Source organism: Kogia breviceps, chromosome X, assembly GCF_026419965.1.
Source record: "Kogia breviceps isolate mKogBre1 chromosome X, mKogBre1 haplotype 1, whole genome shotgun sequence".
NCBI lineage: Eukaryota > Metazoa > Chordata > Mammalia > Artiodactyla > Physeteridae > Kogia > Kogia breviceps.
Window position 1 is genome coordinate 17,756,593 of NC_081330.1, and position 25,589 is coordinate 17,782,181.

Genomic DNA, 25,589 nt, shown 5'->3' on the forward strand with positions numbered 1-25,589 from the left:
AACCCTATGAACATTTCCAGGCCAATTCCATGTTACTAACTTAGGTGAAACATAAGGAACCTTCTGCAAAAACCACTTTCTTTGTTACTATTCATTGGTATTACGGGACTCTTCTAAGATTAGGCGCTTAGCTGATGAAAGATCCAGCTCTGCCCCGTTCCTCAAGCCTCACTCTTCTATTCCCTCTGAATCATTCTGGAACGTGCCCGCTCCTCACCAGCCCCGTAGCAGAGTGAGGTGGCTATTTGTCATCTCCATTATACATTTCCCCAAAGAGACATTATAAGCGAAGGTCAGGCTCTTCCACCCTGAAGAACAGTGATAGTATGGATTGACCTGTAGAATTGGGTTCTGATATCATTTAGCGATTTAGCAGACTGTAAGTGTGTTGGTGATTTTGTTCTTAAACAATATTACAACTAAAGGTTTCGGTCCTCATTATTTGTGTGGGACCCAGTAAAAATGGCCCTGTTTGATGTTAAAGACTTCAACTTTTATAACATTATGTTAGGGGGAGCATGGCTCTCCTATATTTCAGGAACAGGAAGGAACATAGATCCTCTCAACAGAACACGAGTTTATAAGTAATCTAGGACTTGGCAGAATTCTAAACCTCGGAAATTCAGGAATCGATCAATTTCTAAAGCCAGACATCTGCCTGATGGGGATAATATGATGTTTGACTTATTCTTTATTCTTAACTAGCTGTATACTATGTAGTGAAAGATAAAAGTTAACATGTTGGTCTGCTTATGTTATCTCTCCTGCAAGCACTTTTTTTTTACCATATCTTGTTGCGTGCATGTAGACAAGGAAATGAGATGAATAGCATTTTAATAAAGAGTGATGGAAAACGATTTATTTGAAAATTAAGTTGTAAGTATGAACTTCATTTTGTTTCAGTCAATTTCAGAAGTGATTGGCTCTAGCCTATGATTAAGGGAAGGAACATTTAGAGAACAAGGAAAAGGAGGGAAGCAGGTAAAAATGTATAGTCATGGATGGAGAAGTGGTAGAATTGGGGTAGCTGAAAAAAAAAAAAAAGGATAGTACTCCAGGCTGAGTTAATGAACCAAAATTCTATTCTTGACCCATTCAAAATTTCTCTATTATTTCCCTTGGAAGGTATAGCATTCTATTTGAGAACTTTATTTTCTTTATTGATTTTAATGGTAAGTAAAACATATTTACGAGATAATGTTAGGTAGTGACTTCAAAGAAATCATGCATTTATGTAAGCAAGCTATTTTTATATATGACTGAATGGAGAAAAGATGGATGGAATAGTTTTCTTACTCTCCTAGTCCTTACACCACAAAAATCCCTTTGAATATACCTCACTCTACCTCTTTCCAACATGCTAGCACTTTCCTTCCTGCTCCTGGAATCGAATCTGGTAACTCACAAGTCTAGAATAGCTATTTAATAAGAAGAATATATTGAAACCCAATCACCTATACATTAATCCTATAGATACTCAAAGCTATATTAAGTTCATCTTTGACCCTTTCTCTAGGAAAAACTCAAATTCTTTTAGGATTATATGCTATTTCTCATCTCAGTTTCTAGAAATCGTTGTGAAATTTGTTTCCCCCAGAGAAATACAGCGTTCAAATCTGTATAAAATTTCCTCATAAAACTATAACTAGGGTGACCATAAAGTTTATTGTGTAACCTAGGAAGGACATTTTTGAGTGAAAGAGGACTCTATTAATAATTTTGTCAGGACAGGAGGCAGAAATCAGGACATAGTCACTGGAGCTATAATCAATGTTTAATAAAATGTGAAGAATACCTTCTAGTTTCCAATGGAAACACTGGTGTTAAAGTTCCAACAATAAATGAAAGGGGACAGGAGAAATGATTTGAAACACTTAAAATACCACACCACACCCCCACCTCAAGAAAACGAACATTGAGGACCAGGAAATTTAAATATTTATTTTTAACCCCCCCCCAAAACACTGAACTATGCTTACCCAGAAACAGTTTACAGGACTAATAACTATAATGAATAAGCAATACAATTTTCTATCCACGGTGCAGCTGTGCTGTAAAGTTTCAAATAATCAATTTTAAAATTTGTTGCTTTTACTTTTACAAAAATATTCATCTGATACATGATATGAGCTGCAAAATTATTACCAGACCTCTAAAAATAATGAACTGTAATCGAGTTTCAGTTACATAGCACGTGAAAAATTTAACTGAACTATTACTTCAAAATACAATGTGTTAAAAGTAATTATTACAGTATAGGCACCAATGAAAAAATTTTCTTGGCATGTGACACAACAACAACTTATTCAAGTGTCTGTATTATTATTACAAAAAAGGAAGAGGTAATGGCCACTTTGACTAAAAACTGTATTCTTCACTTGAAGAAAATCTTTCTTCTAATATTTGGCAATTATTCAGGTTTATTAAAATGACTTTTGTGCAAAAACCAAATTGTTCAGATCCAAACAACAAAACATTAACTATCAAAACTAATGAATATCAATAATTCTACAACTACTGAAATACAGCCCCACTTCAGAGCTTAGGCAGGCATAATATATATACTGGGCTTAAAAGAAAAAGGTATTACCCATGTAACAGTACCATAAATATAACTGAAAATTAACTGTACAGTCTAACTTACCTTTGTACGGACGGAAATCATCCTGTACTATGGTTATTTTCATATGAACTAGAAAATGCTTCTTTAAATACCCTTTCAAGAATGAACAAATGATGTTTATGTATTGGATAGTTATGAGGGAAAAAATGTATAAATAGTTTATAGGACATTTTATGACCATGACAAAAATATGCTGGTGTAAATTATATTCATACCTGTTGATCAGATATTTATAATCACATGATAATCAGCTTCTTTTAAGCTCCCCAAATCCAAGCATATAATATGAGATTTGCGTTGATTTAAAAAATGAATCCTGACTAATTCTTCCGGTATTACCAAAAATCCATCCTTGGCTCATTAGTATTGCTTTAACTTTCCAACCATGTCAATTGTCTCTTCTATAAGAGAAAGTAAATACCGCACACCAAGAGGTACCTCTGTTGCTACACGTTGCCTCTAAATGTTTCAAACGCAGGGCTCTCAAATGTGATCATCATTGAGCTGCCTGGAATATCATACCCACTTGGGAGAAGAGTCAATAGTTTTCCAGGTTTCATTTCTAAGAGCTTATTAAAAACTTCTGCTTTAAGAACGTGTGACTTGTTTCCGCCTCCCCACCAGAAGTCATCTTTAGAATATGCTTGTGTTTTTTTTTTTTTTTTTTTACAAAAAAGCTTTTTGAGGCTTGATGATTACAAAAGTTGAATATTTAGGATGACTTTGAAAGACCTGTATGTTTCATGAGTGTACAGTTAACTAAAGATCAAAACATGAAAGGTATTCATCCTAGTAACTTAAGTAATAATGATGCCTAAAAGCAAAACTGTATCTCAACATTTACTAGAATACAGGTGAAACTATAGTATTAAAAGTTATTCCTTACAAAATAATCTCTTTAAAATATAAAATGATAAACACCATCACAAAATAGTTGAGTAGCTTCTTCCAAATCTTCAATGTCGCAAAGATCCAAAAGGCACGTGGAGCTCATGAGTTAAGCATTGTTAAGCTTGAAGTAGTTTTGGTGGGTTTCTCTGGGTCCATATGAAATAGAAGCCACTAACAAGAAGTTTCTTAGGGGGATTCATCTGCTGAACACCTATAAAATTAAGAAAAACTTAAACTGATATACAACTATGCATGTGTCTATTTCACATCTGTATGAACTCTGCAATGAAAGAATTGATTCAGCAAACAAAAATTGTATTGCGTCTCATCATGTAAACGTTAAAATATAAAGCAGCTCAAAAATCCCTTCTGGGTCTGATTTTACAACTTCCAATTGATTTGTTTGCAAATTGGAAAAGAGGGGAGGTTTCCACTAAAAACTAAGGATTTTAAGAGGGGCTTTAGCTGATAAGTACAAATAGGCTTTACCAGCCAGAAAGATCTAGGAGAGTATGTGTTTTACAGGCTGTATGGTTTGTTCCAACTTGAGCCCAGCGCATCACAAATACAAAGGATATAAAGATGCACTGAGAAGCAATATAATGGGATTAAGGCTAAGATTAGTAGTGCTTTTTATAACTTGCTTGAGCTAAGGAGTTGTGTTTGTATATGCATACCAAAGTCTTGGTTTTTGTTTTGCGAGCTTTTTTTTTTTGTGTGTGGTACGCGGGCCTCTCACTGTCGTGGCCTCTCCCGTTGCGGAGCACAGGCTCCGGACGCGCAGCCTCAGCGGCCATGGCTCACGGGCCCAGCCGCTCCGCGGCATGTGGGATCTTCCCGGACCGGGTCACGAACCCGTGACCCCTGCATCAGCAGGCGGATTCTCAACCACTGCGCCACCAGGGAAGCCCCCAAAGTCTTGTTTTAAAATGGAATTTAAAAATTAAGTGTAAGAACTTTATTGAATGTGAACAAAGTTAAAGCAACAGTTCAAGAGGCAGTATAGAAACTGAAATCAAACATAAGAACCTTTTAGAGTCTTCATTTGAGTTTCTCTACCTAAAATCCTTAACTTTTCTTATGGGGGTTAAACTTAATGAACTTTAGCACTGAAACAATGTGAACAGCAGTGTGATAAGAGTAGTGGCAAGAATGAAAGCATTCCTCGATGGAATTTACAAGGGTCCAAATAAGAATATGTCCCCTGACCTTTTATCTGTACTCCAAGTAACAGGGAAAGGAGAAAAACAACAACAACAACAACAACAAAACCCAGGCCATTTCGTTCAGTGGAAAACTACCTTGTAATGCCCGAAGATAATAATTCCAAAAGCTAATGTTTAAGATGGGCAACAAACCAAACAGTTTTCAAGCATATGACTATTAAGAATTGACTTTGTTAGGAATAAACGGAATGACTGAATCAAGTAGGTAATTATATTATCGCATCATAAATGAACATCCAACAGAAAATGTCAAAATAGTTTTTTTTAAATGACATTTCAAGCTTACTTTTGAAATTTTTCAATTAACTTCTTCACCATTTTATCTGTGATGCCAGGACAGGCGGCTTCAGCCACAGCAATACTTTTCTCCAGTTCTTCGATTGCCTGATTCCTGCTAGCATTATTCTCATCCTGCTGTTTAAGCTGAGAAAGATCAATAACTATAACATTTAAAATTACTATACTTCTTAAAATAGATATCCAAAGCTAATGAATCTGTACTTACTTCAGCAAACGCAGGTGTGATTATCATAGACAAACAGCTCAGGGTTTGTACAAGATCTTGCTCCTTTGAACAAATATTATAGATTATACACATGAAATTAAAATAATCATTCATGTGCTTTCATTGGAATCCTCCTCCCCAAAGACCCAATACAGGGCAAGTTTCCATGCTTTCTTCCCATTACTAATTCCCATCCATCATCCGGAAGTTCTCTAACTTAGAGGATTACAACTGATATACATGAACCCACTGGGTTTAGACATCTCTAGGTAAAATGCATTTTAAAACATACCAATGGCCACTTAAATGACTTCTGTGACCTTTTCTTAATTAGCTCAAAACGAATGGCAAATGAAACCTACTATGGACACAGTGAGGTAGATGAGCATTTAGGGGTATCAAATTCTAACAATTTTTGGCCATCATACTCTCACTATATAGTTCGAAAAAGTCTACCAGGAGGAAATGATCATCTCCATATACATACTGCCCCATTCTGTAGTTTCTTTGGATCTGGCTTCTTTCGCACGGTGGTAAAGCTCCATTCAGGATGAGTATTATTTTCCCTGCTGGTGGATTCCCTAAAGAGATTGCCAAAGATACTTCTATAAGTTCCTAAATGATACAGCTTGGTGAAAATACCTAATCAATGCAGCCAGACTCCAAACGGAGAATTGTCGCGATGTATAAAAAATCATTTGATCTCAGTTTCAAATAGACACTGCTTTTTACTGAAGAGTAACAACTCTTCAGAGTTGCTTAGAGAACTTAGAGTTCTCAACTCTAAGTGTGTATCAGAATCACACGTGAAGGTCTCTTAACTATATATAAAGCCCTGCCCCAACCCCTTCCCACTCACTAGATCAGGATCTCCTGTAGTGTGGCTTGTGATTTTTTTTAAATTTTTATTTTATATTGGAGTATAGTTGATTTACATTTTTGAAAGGCTCCATGGGTGACTCTCATGGGCAGCTAAGGCCAACAACCATTAGAACAGAGTAAAAACAACTATCCTGGTATTTTTTTAGACCTTTTAAAAGTTGGGCAATTTCTCATAAATGCAAGTAGCATCTAAAGAAATTTGGTGTTGCCTTTGTGTCAATTCAGCTAGCGGAGGAGTAACTTAAATTATGGACTTAGAGGCTAAAATGTTAGTATAAATGCTGCAGTTAAAAAACAATGCAACTTTTTAGGGGGTACAAATGAGATATAAATGAATATTTCAATGTCCCGGTCTGATCACCGTTTGGTACATGGCCAAGAGGTGGGAAACGTTAGTTCTCCAGAGGGATTTTGCAGCTTGCCATCAAAGGAAGAGAAGACATTGCTCCTTACCACTTTGGGCAAACTAGTAAAACCCCTTAATTCGGATCTTGTTCCAAAATTTTGTAATATACTCAAGTATCCACTAGGGGTGAGACCGAGACCATTTAAAACGAAAGCAATGCACTTCTAAGAAAACAACGTGTTTCCAAATTCATTGTACTTCACAGACCGTGATTTTAAAAGCTTTTCACAGTTTTTAAAGTCAGACTTTAGAATAAGGTTTTATACTTTATGCTAGAGAAGGCATGTTGGATCACAGTTAAAATATATGCAATATTAAAATGGGCTGTCTAAATAAAAATTCAATAATTGGTACATACGAATCAGAGCCCTCAGAATCAGATTCGTCATCACTGTGTCCCTCGGCCTTCCATCTCTTAAATCGATCTATCAGTTCAGTCAGATAAGAAGTCTTCTTTGAATTTTTTACAATGAATTTATGTTTCAGAAGTTCTTTAGCTGTAGGACGCTAAGGAACAAAAAAGAAAGGATGCATGAATAGTTCTAGGCTCTTTTGATTGCAAGGAGCGATAAGAAATCACTTCAGTTATTAAGCTGAAAGGTGTAAAAGTATGTCTGCAGATATGAGGACAACTAAAATGCCATAGGACCATAGCTAATTCTGTTTTTGAAGTGGCTCAAGGCAACCAAATTAAATTCACTACTTTGGTACCAATTTGCTAAAGCCCAATGGGCAAAAGGTGGCCTACCTACTAGCAACAGGCAGCAGGGCTTTCTTAAAAGCAGAGAAACACATGGCAGGACTTTGACAATTAAGTAAAAGTTTAAAAACGTTTCAAAATAGTGCTTTAAAATACTTTTATTATATTTACTGTAAATCAGAAAAAAGGATGAAAACGAGCAAGGCTGTAACTTTGTTATTATCTGCGCATATCATATGACCCCCTTCTTCATCACATATGAATTCATATTGCATCTAAATATAAACACCAGGTGCTGTGGGGGATATTTTCCCCCCTAGTATTTTATTAATATGAAAATATTCGTTAGCAACTTAAAAATTGTCACATCAAATTCAGTTCTTGTATATTTCTAGTTTCTCGAAGTCTTCGGGCAGCTTTATTTTAAAAACAGTAAAACAACTGTAATCAACTCTGCCAAGTAAATGAATGGAGCTCATTAGACTTCAGGAAACGTATACAACTTCATGTTGGAATTTCTGAACATTAAATAAAAAATAGTGAAACGCAAACACCTTTTCATGAAAAATGAAAACACAGTTGAATAAAAATCATTGTGAATAGTTATACATATACTTTCATAATGACATCCTAGAAAATGAACTTTATTTCCCCCAAAATAAGAAATGATCAACAGAATAAAGAAGAAGCTAGGGACCATAGAAAAAAGAGAAAAAGATGCAGGGGAAGGAGAGAAGGAACTACGGATCTTGTCAACAACTAAACAAAATTAGCAACATAGAGGGAAGAATCACGTTCCTGGATGGATCTTAGACAGTTTTCACAGGCACTGTATTCCTCGCTGTTGAACAAACCACACTGGCTCTATGTAGAACTGATCATAGAAAATAGTAGTCATAGCATATATACTCACAAATGATGGATCTTTGTTCAGGCAAGCATCAATAAACTCCTTGAAGGATTTAGTAAAGTCTCCGACAAGAGTTGGAGGATTGTTTTTTGGAATGAGAAACAGAACTCTCATAGGATGCATATCGGAGTTAGGTGGCTCTCCCTTGGCTAGTTCAATAGCAGTAATTCCCAGTGACCAAATGTCAGCCTAAGGTAAGGAGGAAAGAACAATTACCTTGAAATTCCATTCCAACATATTGCCACAAAATAACCTGTGGAGTCTAACGGTCATACAATATGAAAGTGTCTCAAGAAATGTGATGTTGATCAATTTTTATTAATATAATTCATTTATTTTAAAAAATGATCAAATCCCCTACTTTGTGCCAGGTACTGTATTCTAGGCACTGAGGACTCAGGTGGTGACCAAACCAGACAAAAGCCCTGCTCTCAAGGGGTTTATGTTCTAGTAGAAGAGACAGATAAATAAATAAATAATAGGATGTCAGATGGTGCTAAGTTCTGTCAAGAAAATAGTTAATCAGGATAAGGGAATAATGAATAAGGTAAAAGGGCTGCAAATTTACACAGGATGGCCAGGGAAGACTGTTCTGTGTAGGTAATGTTTAAGCAGAGACCTAATTGGGAGAAAGGCTATTCCAGATAGAGGAAGAGGCAAGTGCAAAGGTCCTGAGGCTAGAGGGGACTTGCTGTGTTTCTGGACCAGCAATGAGGCCACTGTGGCTGAAGCAGATAGAAAATAGAGGGCCAATAAAAATTAATTTAAAAAAAGTGTAAGTGAAGAGAGATAAAAAAAAAAAAGAAAAGAGAGGAGAGTGATAAGAGATGAGCCAGAGGTAGACAAGGGCCAGCCTGTAGAGAGCCACATATGTGATAGTAAGAACTTTGGACTGTATTCCAAGTAGGATGAAAGGCCACTGAAGGGAAGAAGGTCCAAATATTACCAGCATCAAGGGAACGTATGATTTACCAGCAACATCTGACATGACTCTAGCTTTAGGAATACTTTCAAAGGAAGGAGTATTAAGGCAGTTTATTAAATAGGATAGTATGCTATATAAAACTTAATATTAAAAACAAAATAGCTTGTACAGGTAACACTTTACTTTTGAGTCATAAGCTGACTGCTGGATAACTTCAGGAGCCATCCAAAATGGTGTTCCCACAAAGGTATTTCTCTTAATTTGTGTATCTGTCAGTTGGCCAGCAACTCCAAAGTCAGCAAGTTTCACATCTCCTTGTTCTGAGAGCAAGACGTTGGCAGCTAGGAGGGAAAAAGAGATGAAAAAACCCTCAGCTTCCTCAGAATGCATCTGTTTTTCTCAGGTTCACATTAGACTTCTGTATACCTTTTATGTCTCGGTGAATTTTCTTTTCTGAATGCAGGTAGTCCAGACCTTTCAAAATTTCCTTTAGCATGGTAGCAATCTGGAACTCATCAAATGGACCAGCTCTCAGCTTAGGGGGAAAAAACACATACATACAGATACATGTAAAAGTTTGGAACAATGAAGTTTGAACTTGACATTCTCTTTGAAATAAGATAATAGCTAAGATATATGAAGCAGTTCTGTTTATTAAACCAATATTTAAACAAATGAGAAATTTTTAAAAGGTGAGGAAAGTTAAGTCAAAGGGCAGAAAGAGTTTTTTAATGATTAGATTTAATCTTGAAAGATAGTACAACCTACATACTAGCTCCAAATCCTAAGGTTCTTAAATATTTACGTCAAAGATCTAAGAAACATGCTTAAATAATGACAGAACTAGCTTTGTTTTTCTCAGATAAGAAAAAAGAAATCAGCTATTTAAATTTTGGCATTTGCTGTTTAAAACTTATTAAATATTTACACCGAACTGATTTTTTTTTTTTTTTTCGGTACGCGGGCCTCTCACTGTTGTGGCCTCTCCCGTTGCGGAGCACAGGCTCCGGACGCGCAGGCTCAGCGGCCATGGCTCACAGGCTCCAGACGCGCAGGCTCAGCGGCCACGGCGCACGGGCCCAGCCGCTCCGCGGCATGTGGGATCTTCCCGGACCGGGGCACGAACCCGTGTCCCCTGCATCGGCAGGAGGACCTCTCAACCACTGCGCCACCAGGGAAGCCCCGAACTGATTTTTAGATCAGACGGTCCATAAGATTTTTGCAGCAACCAAATTTGATCATATAGGTCAGCTGTAGCACAGTTCTTAGCATTTGTGTATTTCAAAAACATTGTAAAGCATAGAGCCTTTTTTGAGACTTAGATTTAAATTTTAGCTAGGAATATAATAATTAAACTATTCAGACTTTCATTGTAAAAAAAATATCAAATCATGGAGGGATACGGTTTTTCAAATCAATGTAACACATTTCCCTGTACTAAAGCCAGTAGTTTTAACTGCAATACAAGGAAAGCAATGATTAGGTTTCTGGAGAATTTGTAATGGAATATCTGAAAATCTCTCCTTAAAATAAATGGTTATTTTAAAATTCTGGTACCTCATAAAGCACAAACAGTGGACTGTACAGTATTATTACAGGAAAGGGTGGGAATCTAAAGTCAGAGCTGAGGTAGAGTTCTGTTTGCTGGAAGGAGGGAAGAGGTGGTGAAAATCAAATATTGCCCACGCTGCCTCACACTGGGAGGGATTCACAGCTCTTTGGCACCTTCTGTATTTCATCTTTCATGAATGCCATATTTATTCTGAATAAAGGGCACTTTCATGTTGAAATTTAACAGCTTAAAATAGAAACCACACTTCAGTCCCACCATTTAATATTAACTATGCTCTGGATATATAGTATACTCCACGGATGTTCATAGTTCGGTAGGTGCCTTTCCTAGGTAACATTATCTGTTTACTTTCAAATACATCAACTTCCACCCCAAAAGTTTCTATTTAAACAGCAGTGATTAAAGTCATCTAAAAGGTGAAAATGGCACATTATTTTATTGATTGCTGGCAATGAAATTCTGAGGTACTATCAAATAAGTTAAAGATAAATGTCATACTACTTAAGATTAGTACTTAGTACCCCTGATCATAAAATGTTGACAGGGCCAGAGGAGGCATACCCTCAGTCACTTAGGAAATTGGGCAAGGTACATATAAAAGGTACTAGCTATCATTCTGAAGGATTTCTAAAAGTGCCCTGGATAATACAGAATTTTAAAAACATATATACATAAAAACAAACAGAAAAGTGGTCCTACAGACCCATTCGCTTATCTGGTATACTTAGGTCCAGTTTAAAATTCAGTAAAAGTAAAATCTCACTTAACTGGGAACCGGAGGGGGATGGTAGGGGCGCCTGGGTGGCAGGGAAATGGGAATGGGGTGGTGGTAGAGCTGCATTTTTCTTGTTCACTATCAGACAGAAAACTGTCCCAAACCTTGTGGTTAAAGTGTTTCCTTAGCCATGATGACAATGATCAGAAAAGGAGAAGTAAGGGAGTTGGAAAGAGAAGGAAGGTAAAGTAGATGGAACACAGATTGCTTTTTAAAACATTTCCAATGCAACCTTGGGAGAGGTGACGCAAGATCTCGGTTGACTGTGCCTGGAGCGCACAACTGAGCTTCTCTCCAAAGACTGAAGACCATGTCATGTCTCTAAGAGCTAACACTTCTGCCCCCAGGGCAGGGTACTGGCCTTGTGTGATCTGCCTCTGTTGTCAACTGAGGATATTCAAGAGGGGGACATTTTCCCTTTCAAAGACTCTCTACCTGTGGGCTTGGGGGTGTTCCCCATACTCTTTTGACTTCCAGCCAGTCCCTAATGCACCACGTTTTGTTATGCTTTCTCTTACAGTTGGCATATTGTTTCCAACTTTTCCCCCCGGTGCTCATGTTTTATTCTCTTAACCTTATTATAGGTGTTTTTGTTGTAAGTCACTGCAATTCTACTTGGAAAGAAGTAAGGTATAATCAATTCAATAAAATAATGTACAGTATGATCAAAGTCTGTTCACATACAACTAATTATTTTTGTTAGAATGGGGGGGAATCTTGAGGTGTACACTATATAATGTTGACATCAATACTGGTCATAATCATGTTCCCTTAGTCAGGCACCAGTTTAAGGGATGAACACTCTCTACCCAGCATCCCTCCTGATTTTTCTTGTTCCTGGTAGCGGTGCCCTCCTCTAAGCCCGATCCTGTCTTAGATTCCCCCAAATGATAGCATTCATTCGTACAGGACTCTATATGAAGAAGAAATAGCACATTTTCTCATCACTTGCTCTGCCTACAAAGTCCAGTCAAATGAGGTTTAGAATTAAATCACAATATCATTAAGTGTTAGGGCTAGAAAAACAGAATTAGAGAGATTACTCATCTAATGAGTAATTAGATTGAACATTTGAGGCACAGGTTAACTGGCTTGCCCAATATTAGCCAGCTAGTCAATGGCAGAACCAGGACTAGGGTCTAGGTCTCTTGATTTTACGAACATTTTAAGTTTCATTGAATTTATGCTAATAGGTATTTGTTGTATTTAGGTGGAGATCAGAATGGCAGAATGATTATGATCTCATAATCATTTCATTCAGAGATTTCATAAAACTGACCAAACTACTACTAGGGATACAGATTGTATTAGTTAGGGCTGGGCCAGTGTCCAGTGCTTCACATTGCTATCAGAAATCCGGGTGAAAGCAGTGCACTAGCTTTGCCAATGCCTACAAAACAGGGAAGCGACATGGTAAGCACTTTTGGGGGTCAGTTAACTGTGATGAATTTGGAAAGGGTTCTTAATATTTAAGAAGTGGAAGGAGGCTCGTGGAGCAATTGTGAGGCTTCTTGTGGAGCTAATGAAAAAAACTATTGTGTAATCAAACCATGTGACAAGAGAAATAGAGCTGAGATCATTTAACGGTAAGAGGAGAATGAGACCTGACTCCATATGCATGAAGGATTATTATCCAAAGAAACACCAGTTATGTTCTCTCACTAGAGAGGAGAGAGAAAGAAAAAAAAATGCTTTAGGATATAAGAATTACATTAGACACAAGGAAGGATGACCTAACTCAGCAACTGATTAAACTGAGATGAATTCCTAGAAGATGAGGCTCTCCATCAAGTTTAATTACCATTTCTTTAGAATGGTTTAAGTATGGTTCTGTTTAAAGGGAAGAAAATCGCTTATGGTCATTTCTGTTCACAGGATTATTTGAAACTTTGGAGTCATTGGCAGTCAGGATGAAAGCCTTTAAAAAATATTTGATTACTTTCAGTCAGAAAAACTCATCTCCACTTTAAAAAATAAGAATTAAAATTACTTTTAGAAACAGCAGACTATAATTTCAAAGGCAGAAGCGTATTATATAAAAGTCATATAATATTAAACATGGAAGAGGAGCTTAGTGCAAATTCTTTGTTTCATAGGACATCCAAGTCCAAGGAATTTATGTGTCTGGTTCACAGTCACAGATTTAGTGATAAATAGAGCCAGCGCTAGAACCTCAAACTCCCACAGGCCAGCCCAGTGGTTATTCTACTACACAAACTTGTCTCTAGTCACTCATATTGCATTTTATGTTTGTTTTTGTTTTTTTTTTTCTTGCGGTACGCGGGCCTCTCACTGTTGTGGCCTCTCCCGTCGCGGAGCACAGGCTCCGGACGCGCAGGCTCAGCGGCCACGGCTCACGGGCCCAGCCGCTCCGCGGCACGTGGGATCCTCCCGGACCGGGGCACGAACCCGCGTCCCCCGCATCGGCAGGCGTACTCTCAACCACTGCGCCACCAGGGAAGCCCTCATATTGCATTTTAAATACAATATCATATTAATCAAGATTTAAAAGGTGGGGAACAACACTGACAGAATCACACCACTTGGGGAAAACAACCAGTATTTCTCAAAAACATTTCATGCACGAACATATCCTCATTGGTTAGAACTTTTCCCGCATACTGCAGGATTGTAGCAGCCCGGTCCCTGCCCACTAAAATGGCTGTGGCACTTCCAAGTCATTGTGACAAAGATGCCATCACATTTCCAAATGACCTATAGAGGGGCAGAGAGAACTCCGCAGAGAGCTGGGTCTGTACGCCTTCTTGGTCAGAACCCAAGAGCCAACTTTAGGGACAGTTATCTGAATGATATCTTTAAAAAAAAAAATCGAAGAACACTGAGTCTTCTCAGGGATAACCATGTAAAGTAAAACTCTAAACCGATGGCAACTGTCACACACGCATTCCTAATTTGGGGGGAATTTTATCTTATTAAGCTGTTTGCATTTCTTATATACTTTAAGAATGCCAGCAACGTGTGGAACCCTGCAATATAGCTGAATCTATATAAGAGTAGTAGTCCTGAAGACAGAGTGCACATATTAACTAAACAATCAGTTAGCTTGTCCAAAAACCATTGCTAACTTCAATTAAAAGAAAAAAGTGCAAATATGGATATATGTGTGTAATTATTTAAAAATACTTACAAGATCCAGTGCTGAACCACCGCCCAGGTATTCCATTATTATCCATAATTTTGAACCCTGTAAAAGCCATGATAATTTTAATAATTATAAACCTGAGCCACATAACATACTAGCATAAATGTTAAATCTGACATACTAACGTACTGGTTCTAAAACATAGGTTTAAAACTAGTTGTTTGGAACTCAGAATATATTTTTCCATAGACTATTGCAAATGAAAGTCAAGTTCTGAGTCTTGGCCCTCCCTGAAACCGATTTAGCATATGATATAGCTAAATAAATAACACATTATTGTTCTTTATTGTTTAACTGTTAGCAACTTTCATAAAACCCAGAAAAAAACCATCATTTTAAATTATTTTGAATAATGATACTGAAGAGAAAAGATCGTTACATTAAAGAATGAGGAGGTAAATAGAGACTTGTAGAAATTTTGAATGGGGCTTCTGGGTACTTCCCATGTGAGTTTAGAGTTTGAGGACACTGGGTATTGTGCCTTATTTTAGTTTTTGGCTTTTGTTTTAATGTACTTTACAACTTTTACCAACCAGGATTAACGGGGATTTTTCGTACACATATGGAACCTAGAAAGGACATTGACCCCCCTCTCCCCCGAGGTAAATGGATAAGAGAAAGGGAGTGTGTAGCTTAAAAAGAATTATGATTAATCCATGTAGAATTAGCTTCACTGTAAGTTGTACAAGAGGAAATGGAGCTCACAGGGGGAACACATGTATTTGAATTACAAAACAGGTGTACACACACACACACACACACACACACACACACCATTCAGCTACATACACCAGATAAAATTTGGAATAAATCATTAAATCATTTTTCTTTCAGCTATAGTTTGAAATACAGGAGACATCTCTCTCTCCATACCATTTCATGAGTGGTATTCTCTGAATTATTGTAGGACCACAGAACTGACTGGAAGCGGAATGGTTGGTTTTACTAAACTGGCCAATAGCCACGTTGTGAATGGATTGTGTTCCAAAAGTCCATTTTTAAGTAAGATGTTTGGAATTTGGAAAGCAAGCATTTTCCCATAAAAAGAATGCCTAGGTTCCTGGCGCAGTGTCCTCCAAAAAGACAATTTAACACAAAGGTATCCATAGTATAGCAGAAAGGATACCAGAGACACTACCATTGATACCATGACAATGTTTCTAGGGGAAAATATATTCAGTGTCGTGCTTCAACTTGGGATGCCAGGAACACGTGTCTCACCTTTACAGTCCCAGCTGTGGAATGAAGATTTTGGAGTTTGAGGACCAAAATCCCTGGGAAGTACTCAGGAGTTCCATTCAAAATTTCCAAGTGTCTCCATGAGACTGGGGCTTTATTATGGCAGAGTATGGACTCCAATAACATGATGATGAGTGTTTAGGGGACACTGGAGTGGGGGGAATGGGTTGTGGTGTAGGGTAAGGGTCCAGGGAGGGAAGGCCCAGTTAAATTAAGATGCTGACATTATGTAGGATGTATAAGAGAAAGAAAGGAACAATGTTCCCCGCCCATCTTGACATCAACTCTCTCCTGTCACAGCAGGCCAGCTTGAACTGAGAAGAGAAAGAGTGGTGTATACAGTAGGAAGGAGAGGAAATAAATCCCCATAACAGTGGGAGAGGAGAAGAGTTCCAGGAGTGGTTCACGTAACTTGTTTTCATGTATAGAAATTAGGACTCAGAACATGAGAACTGTGAACCTGATGCATCTTCATACTTTTTTCTACAGAAGAAAAAAGCGTTTCTCACAATGCCGTACAGCCTGAGAAGTTTTTCTTTTGCCACGTTTTTCCCCTAAGTACTACATTCTATCCCACGAATTCAGAATGCTTCCCATTCACCTGACATTCAAAGAAAAAGAAAAAGATCTTATAAAACATGTTTATCTGTTTTGCAGTTCTGCGTGAATGAAAGCACCTGTGTTCCAAGTTAAAAACAACGCGTGTCTTTTTTTTTTTTTTTTTTTTTGGTACCGATTCAAAACAGAAACCTACCAAAATGTATTCATAGAAAGCTTAAAAAGTCATTAAACTTATGACGAAGCAAATTCCCGATCTGAAAAGAAGGCTTCCTCTTTGCAAGCGAGCTATTCAGTGGCACGAGGATTCTCCTGAAGCGGGCAGGGAACCAGGGCTGCCTCATAGCTCTTCTGGCTGCTTCCTTCCGAGTGCCACTTCTGCAGACAGGCCTCGCTGGAGGACGGTTATAGGTCCAGACATTCAGAAGATTGCGAGGCAGGCGGGGGAACTGAAGCGAGGCCCGAGTGGGCACAGGCACGAACGGCGAGCTGGTGGGGCTCCTCCCTACTCAAGGAAGCTTAACCCACACAGGCTCTTACTCGATCCTTGTCCACAGCAGGTCTTAATGAAAACACCAATCACAAACCAAACCCAACCAAAAAAACCTAGACCCTGTGTGTTTGTATTCTTTTGGGGGACTACGATTTCTATCTTTGATTTCTGGTAAAAGATGTTTGTGTTGGAGAATGCAAATATGTATGTTTGGTTTGTTCCTAAATAATTTAAAAGGCTAAGATGATATCCACATACTGGTTTACAAATCCAAAAGAGCCAAGTGACTCTAAACCTCTAAACCATAACCATATATCTGGCACATTTAAGTATAGGAAGTCCCTGAAGGAAAAATGTCACTTCTCCAATTATAAAATGATCCAAATGTTTCAACAATGGGTTGGAGGAGTTAAGTTTAAAGTCCTGCATCAGGGACTTCCCTGGTGGTGCAGTGGTTAAGAATCCACCTGCCAATGCAGGGGACACGGGTTTGAGCCCTGGTCTGAGAAGATCCCACATGCCGTGGAGCAACTAAGCCCGTGCGCCACAACTACTGAGCCTGTGCTCTACAGCTTGCGAGCCACAACTGCTGAGCCCACATGCCACAACTGCTGAAGCCCGCGTGCCTAGAGCCCGTGCTCCGCAACAAGAGAAGCCACTGCAGTGAAAAGCCCGCACACCGCAACGAAGAGTAGCCCACACTCGCCGCAACTTGAGAAAGCCCACGTGCAGTAACGAACACCCAACACAGCCAAAAAATAAAAAGATAAATTAAATAAAGCCCTGCATCAACATGGGTGGTCAGTTAGGGGTTAGGAAACGGCTCTCTGTTCCAAAATTCAGAAGGCCTAAAGAGTAAGTACTTCAAGAAATAGTTACAGATGTAGAAAACAAACTTATGGTTACCAGGAGGTAACGGGGGAGGAGGGATAAATTGGGAGATTGGGACTGACATACACACACTACTATACATAAAATAGATTACTAATAAGGACCTACTGTACAGCACAGGAAACTCTACTCAGTACTCTGTAATGGCCTATATGGGAAAAGAATCTTAAAAAGAGTGGATATATGTATATGTATAAGTGATTCATTTTGCTGTACACCTGAAACTAACATAACATTATAAATCAACTATACTCCAATAAAAATTTTTTGAAAGAGTTAAGTACTTCAGAGTTATACTGTGTACTGGGGAGAAGTTGGAGCCTAATTTTAACAAATCACTGGTATCTGGAGTATCAACTCCATCATCCCACGGGGCTTTTGAATTTGCCACTAAAGCAGACACTTGGCTAAAGGGGGGAGAAATGCTACTGTGGAACTTGGAATTCCTTTGCTCGTAGAAAAAAAATTTAAAATACCCATTATATATATTTATGAGATAATTATTGAACATAGATCAAGTACATGTTGAATTAAGGAGGTTGGTCTATGAAGCAGAGAGCCAATCATAACACTGACCACATAAACCAGCAGGTGTAAGTAAAATAAGCCAGCCACCAAAGGGCAAATGTTGTATGATTCCACTTATATGAGGAGTCTACAGTAGGGAAACTCATAGAGACAGAAAGTAGAATGGTGGTTACCAAGGACTACGGTGAGGAGAAAATGGGGAGTTATAGTTTAATGGGTACAGAGTTTCAGTTGAGGAACATGAAAAAGTTCTGGAGGTGAATGCTAGTGATGGTTGCAAAATCACATGAGTGTATGAAATGCCACAGAACTGTACATTTAAAATGGTTAAAATGGTAACTTTTGTGATACATATTATACCACAATAAAAAAAGAAACAGAATGTGAAATCTTATATAACTGCAAGGAATAGTAGAGATCACCTTGCCAGATACTTTACCACCTTGGAATCGTCTTCTTCCAGTCTAGGATGCCTTGTCTATACCCCACCCTCACATCCCAAACTCTATCAAAATCATACTCAAGACCCACTTTAAATGCTATTCCCCACTTTCGGGGTTATTGCACTTGATGAACCTACCCACAGATAAGTGGGAGATATGAGACAAGTTAGATATACCTATCTGGGGCTAAGGAGAGAGGCTGAAACCAGAGACATGAATTTAGGAATTGTCAGAATAAAGTAGATGAGACTGACCAGGGCAAATAAACAGAATGAGAGGAGTGCACAGAGTAGGTGACCGAAAAATAAATATCTGCTGAATTGAATCTAATATGGGGCTTCTTAGAGGTGTATTATAGGAAGTTTAAAGCTATTCTGATTTTGAGAAAAAAAAACACTGTACAAGGAGGAAATATTTCCCTCTCCAATTTCCTTCAAGTTTTATAAGAAAACTATGATTTTTAAAAATTAAAGAATATTCCAGAAATATTCCAGAAACATTCACCATACATTGGAAATAAGCACACACAAAAGTCTCAGGAAAAATAACGAGAAGGAAACAAAACGGTACAGACTCTGTTCTGGAATATTTTACTTCAATCATTCAATTCTTTTTTTTTTTAAATAAATATCAGTCGTTGTGGTATGTGGAGGGGGGCATATTTCCTTAACATAAACAGAAATCTAAAAGCAATTTTCAGCAGCAAATAAAGGCATGATTCAAATTCTATTCAATGCCTGAGTGAGCTTCATTTTAAGATTTACATCGAACTAGAAAAATATTTAAAGATTATAAAAGATTCTTCCAATGTTATGAGATCAGAAGGGAAGGGTTTGCTTATTTTAGCAGTCGTCATAAAGACTAACTTTGTCTGTCAAGAAAATATGCAGTGAAGTAAAATTAAAGGAAAATATTGTGGTCATACTGATGTGTCTGTCTGGTTTTTACTCTTGTTTTTAAAAACGAAGTTATACAGTGAGCTCAGTCAAAATGAATACCTAGTACATTTCTGCATGTCTCAAGGAAAGTACTACAACTACATACAGTTTCAGAGAGCATATAATTTTCTCTCAAGTGCAATAAATTTTCCTCCAGCTAACAGTCAGGGTCTTGGTGATGTCCTGTGTTAGGACAACCTGAAAAGAACCTGTATCCTACTTTACACAATTAACTTGACTCAAAATCTCCCATGTCATCTGAAACGGAAGGATGGGCCAGAACAAGAGCGTAAGTCGATTGATGATGCAGTTCTCTGATGGTACATAGAGGATGTAGCCTTGATTTCATTGACTGAACTAAGCAGAACCCTGTTATATTTGATGTGATTTTAGTTTAAAAACGTGTAAGCCTGTAAAGTCACACTATGGTTTAATATAAATGGAAAATAAACAAGTGGTCAATTTAAGAAAGTCATTTAAATAAATGGTATTAAAGAGTTATAAAATCGTATTTCTTTTTCTCTGTGCATATATATATATATATATATATCCATATAGAGATAATATGTGTGTACAAATAATCTAGATACAAATATAATCAATAACAGCCATCTGTGAAGTCCTACAATTTTATCATGAAGTAACATGTTCTTCAAAGTAGGCTTTCTCATCATGTATTTTAATTAATGACGGGTAAACGAGATAAAAATAATGCAGTTTAATTCTGTAAGAAGACATCTTGGATAACAGTTTTGTATCACTAACTGGCCTGAGAACATTCAACAATCAAGATTTGGAGAAAACAAACTATCAGTTGGATTTATTAAAAGATTAAGTATTTTTTGGGTGACTGGTACATGTATACTATGAGGAAAATTTTTTTAAATGTGAAATCTTAGGAAATGATAAAAACAGAGTTATAATTCATTTTCCATGGGAGTACTGAATATGAATAAAGAAAGGTTGTAAGCAAACAATAAAACTCAATATCACGTCAGTACCCATTTTCAATATAATATACAATAGCACATTTTAAATAGGGCTTCTTTAATATAAGTCAGTCACCAAAACTAGCTTATCTGATACAGGTGCCTAAAAATAGCAAGTGTTCAGATTTGCTCTAGAGTGGGTCTGGAATTACAAGGATTCAATCCAGAAAGAGTAAACCAGAATAAGCAAAACACACACACACATCACCACCACCACCAACAAATTCCCTGGGTTGCCTACAACCACGCCTGCTATGGAAATTAGAAGGGAAACCTAAAACCACTGAGACTGAATGACCACCCCCATAGGATTCCTAAAAAGGAATCTGACCCACTAAATAAGCTTTTTAGGAAAGAATATAAAAGCAAAGTGAACCACAAAGAATCAAGTAATCAGGTATACAGTAAAATAGAGTAATGGCTAACACTTAAAAGTATATTGTATAGGAGCTACCAGCAGTATCACCTCCTCTTGGAAGCTTTTCCTTCATACCATCATGGAAAAAAAAGGGTAGAGGTGACCATTTTCTTATTTACGCCTCATCTGTACCTTGTACACATTCAATCACAAAATCTACACCATTTTAGTGCAATATGAGACTGTGAGCTCTTTAATGGCAGGAGTTGTTCACTTTTACATCTCCATAACCTAGTACAGTGTGTGACACATAGTGACTGTTTGGCTATTTAATGATTCATTCTACTATGCATTAATGCCACAGTCACCTAATTCACATACTATTAGAATAAATTAGGCTCTGTGGGGAATTCCCTGGCAGTTCAGTGGTTAGCACTCTGCGCTTCTCCTGCAGGGGGCCGGGGTTCAATCCCGCAAGTCGCGCAGCACGGCCAAAAAAAAAAAGGTTAGGCTCTGTAAAAAGCCAGGGAAATCGATGAATTTCTATATCAGTATTAACTAATATAGATAGTTTATCCTAGGGTATATTTGATCAGCGGAACATAAAAAGACAGCATCAATTTTTGTGCAGGCCAACAGCCTGATGGGTTATAAACACACCCTTTTGGCCTAGAGATAGATGGACAAACAAACAAACAAACAAAAAAACAAAAAACCTTCCCCCTTGTAAGCCCTGAAAATCAAAGATCTAACTAATGCTGCTCTCCTTTGAAAAATATCAATATGGTGATACATTTTTTTAAATTTTAAAATAATTAAAACTCTAAGCTACATTTTTCTAATTATTTATTGTTTTATATTTCAGTAGACACAAATCCTGACTCTATAAATATGGAACCCAAGAACTCTTGGGTTTTAGTCACCAAAGAGTTTTCTGTGATGCAGTAATAACTCCATCTGCTGGAACTTCAGGTGTCTAATTCCATAATCCTGGAAACTAAAAATCCAACTTTTTTTTGGTGGGGGGGAACAGATATTAATCTATTTAATTCCATTTCAACAAATATTTATCCTGTACTTAAGATGTGCCATGCTCTGTGCTAAGTGATGTGAAAACCAAGACAGGTTGAACTAAACTCCCTGCTGTCAAGAAGCTTACAACCTAGAGGGAGAGAGAGATGTGTAAATAACCACCATAACTCAATGGAATAGTGACATGCTTACATATGCCATGAATTCTGAGGTTGAGACAGACTGGACCACTGAGAATAATGTGTAAAAGCCCAGGGAGAAAGCTCTTTGCAGGCAAAGGATATGTCTCAAGGCTCAGCTGCCTTTCCGTTCCTCCCTCAACCCAAAAGTTCAGGTGTGGAAAAATGTTGCAGCTGAGTACTGGGATACGTTCAGGATACAGCTGCTAAATCTAAAAACAGTCTATTTTGGCACTACAAATGGAGCTGAGTTCTGCCTGGAGGCCAAAGGCTGTCAAATCCTAATTTAAGACATTGCCTTTCGAAAAACAGAATTAAAAAAAAAGAAATACTTATAATGAAAATACCTTATGACTTAAATAATCCAGTGTACACATTACCTTTAAATATGATCCATAGTATTTTGTTACATATGAGCTGTCACACTGACTCAAAACAGTTATTTCTTGCTGAATGTCTTCAATTTCATCTTCGGCTTCCTCGAGGTCTATGATTTTAATAGCAACCACTTGCTGGGTACGGTTATCAATACCTTTGAAAACTTCTCCAAAGGAGCCTTTTCCAATGCGTTCTAATTTTGTGAACAGTTCTTCTGGATCGGCTATATTATTCTAAGGGGGAGCAGGGAGAGAAAGAAAGGAAAGAGCACAAACATTTTGCATCAAGTTTTTAAATGAAGGAAAATAAATCACATAAGACAATACCACATTTAAAAAAAAAAAAGCACCCAAACTCCCTTGACTCTCCACATGTGCTTTGTTAGAACAACTGTATCCCAAATGGCCAACTAATCCATATTCTATTGGATCACCCACACTAAGTGGGCTTAGCTGATCCTGCTACCACAATCTCCTAGAGCAAATGTTGTCTCTGGTGCACACCAAAGGGCCAGACTCTTTTTAGAATAAAGCAGCTGAATATACACAATTTGCACATTAATGCAATGGTAGTGATAATGAGAGAGAATACCTAATCTAAGCTATAGGTAGGTGAGTTGTTAAAATTCTTACATTCCACCGGCAAAATATTACCTTTTAACTCTCCTCTCTCTCCAACTTGGACATCCTAATCACTGCACCTATACTTCTAAACCACCATATAAACAACACAGAGCACAAAAGACCCAAGAATCTACAAGTCCTTTCTTTCTTCTTTACTTGGGATCCTATCTGTATGTAATGTTCTCATCAATGGCTGAAGTAAGATTCTATGCTCTTATCATGATTGCAAGTACTCGTAAGGAAATGGTAATATGTTTAACTTTCACAACACATCTCACAGTAGGAATCCAGAATAAATCAATATTTTGCTACAACAAAATCTGAATCAAGCATAAGGTTTTAGGTTAACAGATGTATAGGCATGACTTAGATTTATAAATTCACTGTCCTTTCCTGATTCAGAAATATCCTTTATCTAACAGTGTACAATTTTGAATTCAAATTTTACTCTCACAAGATAACCTTTAACCTTACTTAAACTCATATTGCTGAATATATACTACTGATCAAGTAGAAAAAAAGATTTCCAAACCTCACAAAAATGGCATGTTATTATTATTTTTAATTTATTTTTTCATGGGAAGGCGTTTTATTTTAAATATAGCAGTGTATACATGTCAATCTAATTTATACTTAAGTGCTTTATTAGTCCAGACCTAAAACCTTACTTTGAGTTCCTTCAAAATATAGAAGGATGCTATATAGTTCGGATGAACTGTCTATATTTAATTTGTTAATTGGACCTAGATTATCTGTTCATTTATTACAGTTTAACCTGGTCATCAATTTCAGGAGACAAATTATTGCGATAGCATATTCCCTTATATCTTCTTTTATTAGACAAATAGATCATTAAAGTTTATTATTTTTCTGTCAAGTTTCTTGCACCATCATCACCAAATAGACCCAGTAAACTGCCTGCTTTTGAGTAACTTAAAAACTTATGACTGATTTTAAAGAATTTCACCAATTTTTCTTTTTTCAACCAGCCTAAATGACAGTTCGCACATGACCTGCTTAATTTATAAGCTTCCCCATTCTCCTTGATTGGATTTTTTCTATGTCTAAAAGACACTTTCCATGTATGCCATAGTCTCTTTGATATGGCAAGCTACTTGTTATCCCCACCCACCTCTAGTATTCACATGGGACAAATACATCTTCAGCTGCTCAAATGAGCTTTTAAAAATAGTTTAGGCTTCGTAGGTTGCAAATGTTTCTTTAATGCTAACATTTTGTTATAATACCTTCTCCAAAACTTGCGTACCATCGTTATTGATTTACTTGGTGCTTAATTTCTTACCAAGACATTGTGATTAGTATCACATAGTATAATAGCTAACCCACAAGTTACCTCTTCCTACTTTTGGTGATGGTTCTTGTCTTTCTAGTACCTTGCGGCAAAAATACTCACCAAATAGCTCAGTGATAGGTTCACCACTCTATAACTTCCTAAATTCAGTGAATTTTGAAAAATAAAAAGAGCCAATCTTTCAGTTTTTCTGACGTAACTACAAAATAATCTAAAAGTTCTAAATATACCATTGATTAAAAAGTAGATAGCATTGAATATGTACTTTCTGATAACACATTCCGGACTAGGAGGTATATTAACTCTATGATGAGATTTTTTGTTGTTGTTGGAAGAAACAAAGATTAAATCCTAATCTTCTTAATTCGTGTTTTAAAAGGATTTGACTGAAACAATCAACCCTAGGGAGAACACAGCTGTTCTTGATTTCTATAATAAATGGGTTCCTGAAAGTATGTAAATCAAAGATTTAAAAATCAAGTCACATTTTGAATTTTAAACATGCTCTGAAGTGAATTCTAACTCATCAATAAATATAATTTAAGATTTTCAATCAAGGAATACCAAGTTGGAAAAAGAGAAAGACCTCTCATTTACACAACACTTGCACTTCCCAATCTTTCATTTGGGGACTAAAACTTCTCATGCAAAACCCCAGTTTTCAGAGTGGAGGGAATCTTGAAAACAAGTTTTCATTAGTATAACCTCATCTCCCTGACTTCCTGAATCTGGGATAGATAATACCTAAGTTCTAACTCCCCATTCACCACGTCGTCGCCAGCTTCTTAAACCAAAGTAAGACGTATTTCCTTTTGGTTTTTCATGCAAGGGCAAAAGTCAAGTAAATAAATGGTAAACACTTCAAGCAATGCAATTTAAAAACCACCTTTATAAAGACGCTGGCTTGCCCAATCATTCACATTCACTCTTCTTTAGAGCCTCTAAGAAAATCAAGTCAGCTCCCTCTCAACACAAATCAAATAGTCTCTTAAGAATATTAACATTTCTAAATCTTTCTATCTCTATTGCAAAATTAATTTACTGGTATA

At 37.2% G+C, this 25,589-nt stretch overlaps 1 protein-coding gene across 1 annotated transcript in view; it reads right to left on the reverse strand.

Annotated features, from left to right (window-relative positions):
• Window positions 1–1,920: 1,920 nt before the first annotated feature.
• Window positions 1,921–25,589, reverse strand: part of STK26 (serine/threonine kinase 26) — a 65,467-nt gene continuing 41,798 nt past the window's right edge. The window contains exons 3-12 of the mRNA XM_059049950.2: window positions 22,608–22,838; window positions 14,565–14,621; window positions 9,495–9,603; window positions 9,252–9,409; window positions 8,147–8,332; window positions 6,892–7,040; window positions 5,733–5,826; window positions 5,246–5,308; window positions 5,027–5,163; window positions 1,921–3,725 (exon numbers count right to left, since the gene is read on the reverse strand). Of these exons, the coding sequence (XP_058905933.1) occupies window positions 3,701–3,725; window positions 5,027–5,163; window positions 5,246–5,308; window positions 5,733–5,826; window positions 6,892–7,040; window positions 8,147–8,332; window positions 9,252–9,409; window positions 9,495–9,603; window positions 14,565–14,621; window positions 22,608–22,838 (1,209 nt within the window). The 3' untranslated portion in view covers window positions 1,921–3,700. The remainder of the gene's footprint in view (window positions 3,726–5,026; window positions 5,164–5,245; window positions 5,309–5,732; window positions 5,827–6,891; window positions 7,041–8,146; window positions 8,333–9,251; window positions 9,410–9,494; window positions 9,604–14,564; window positions 14,622–22,607; window positions 22,839–25,589) is intronic.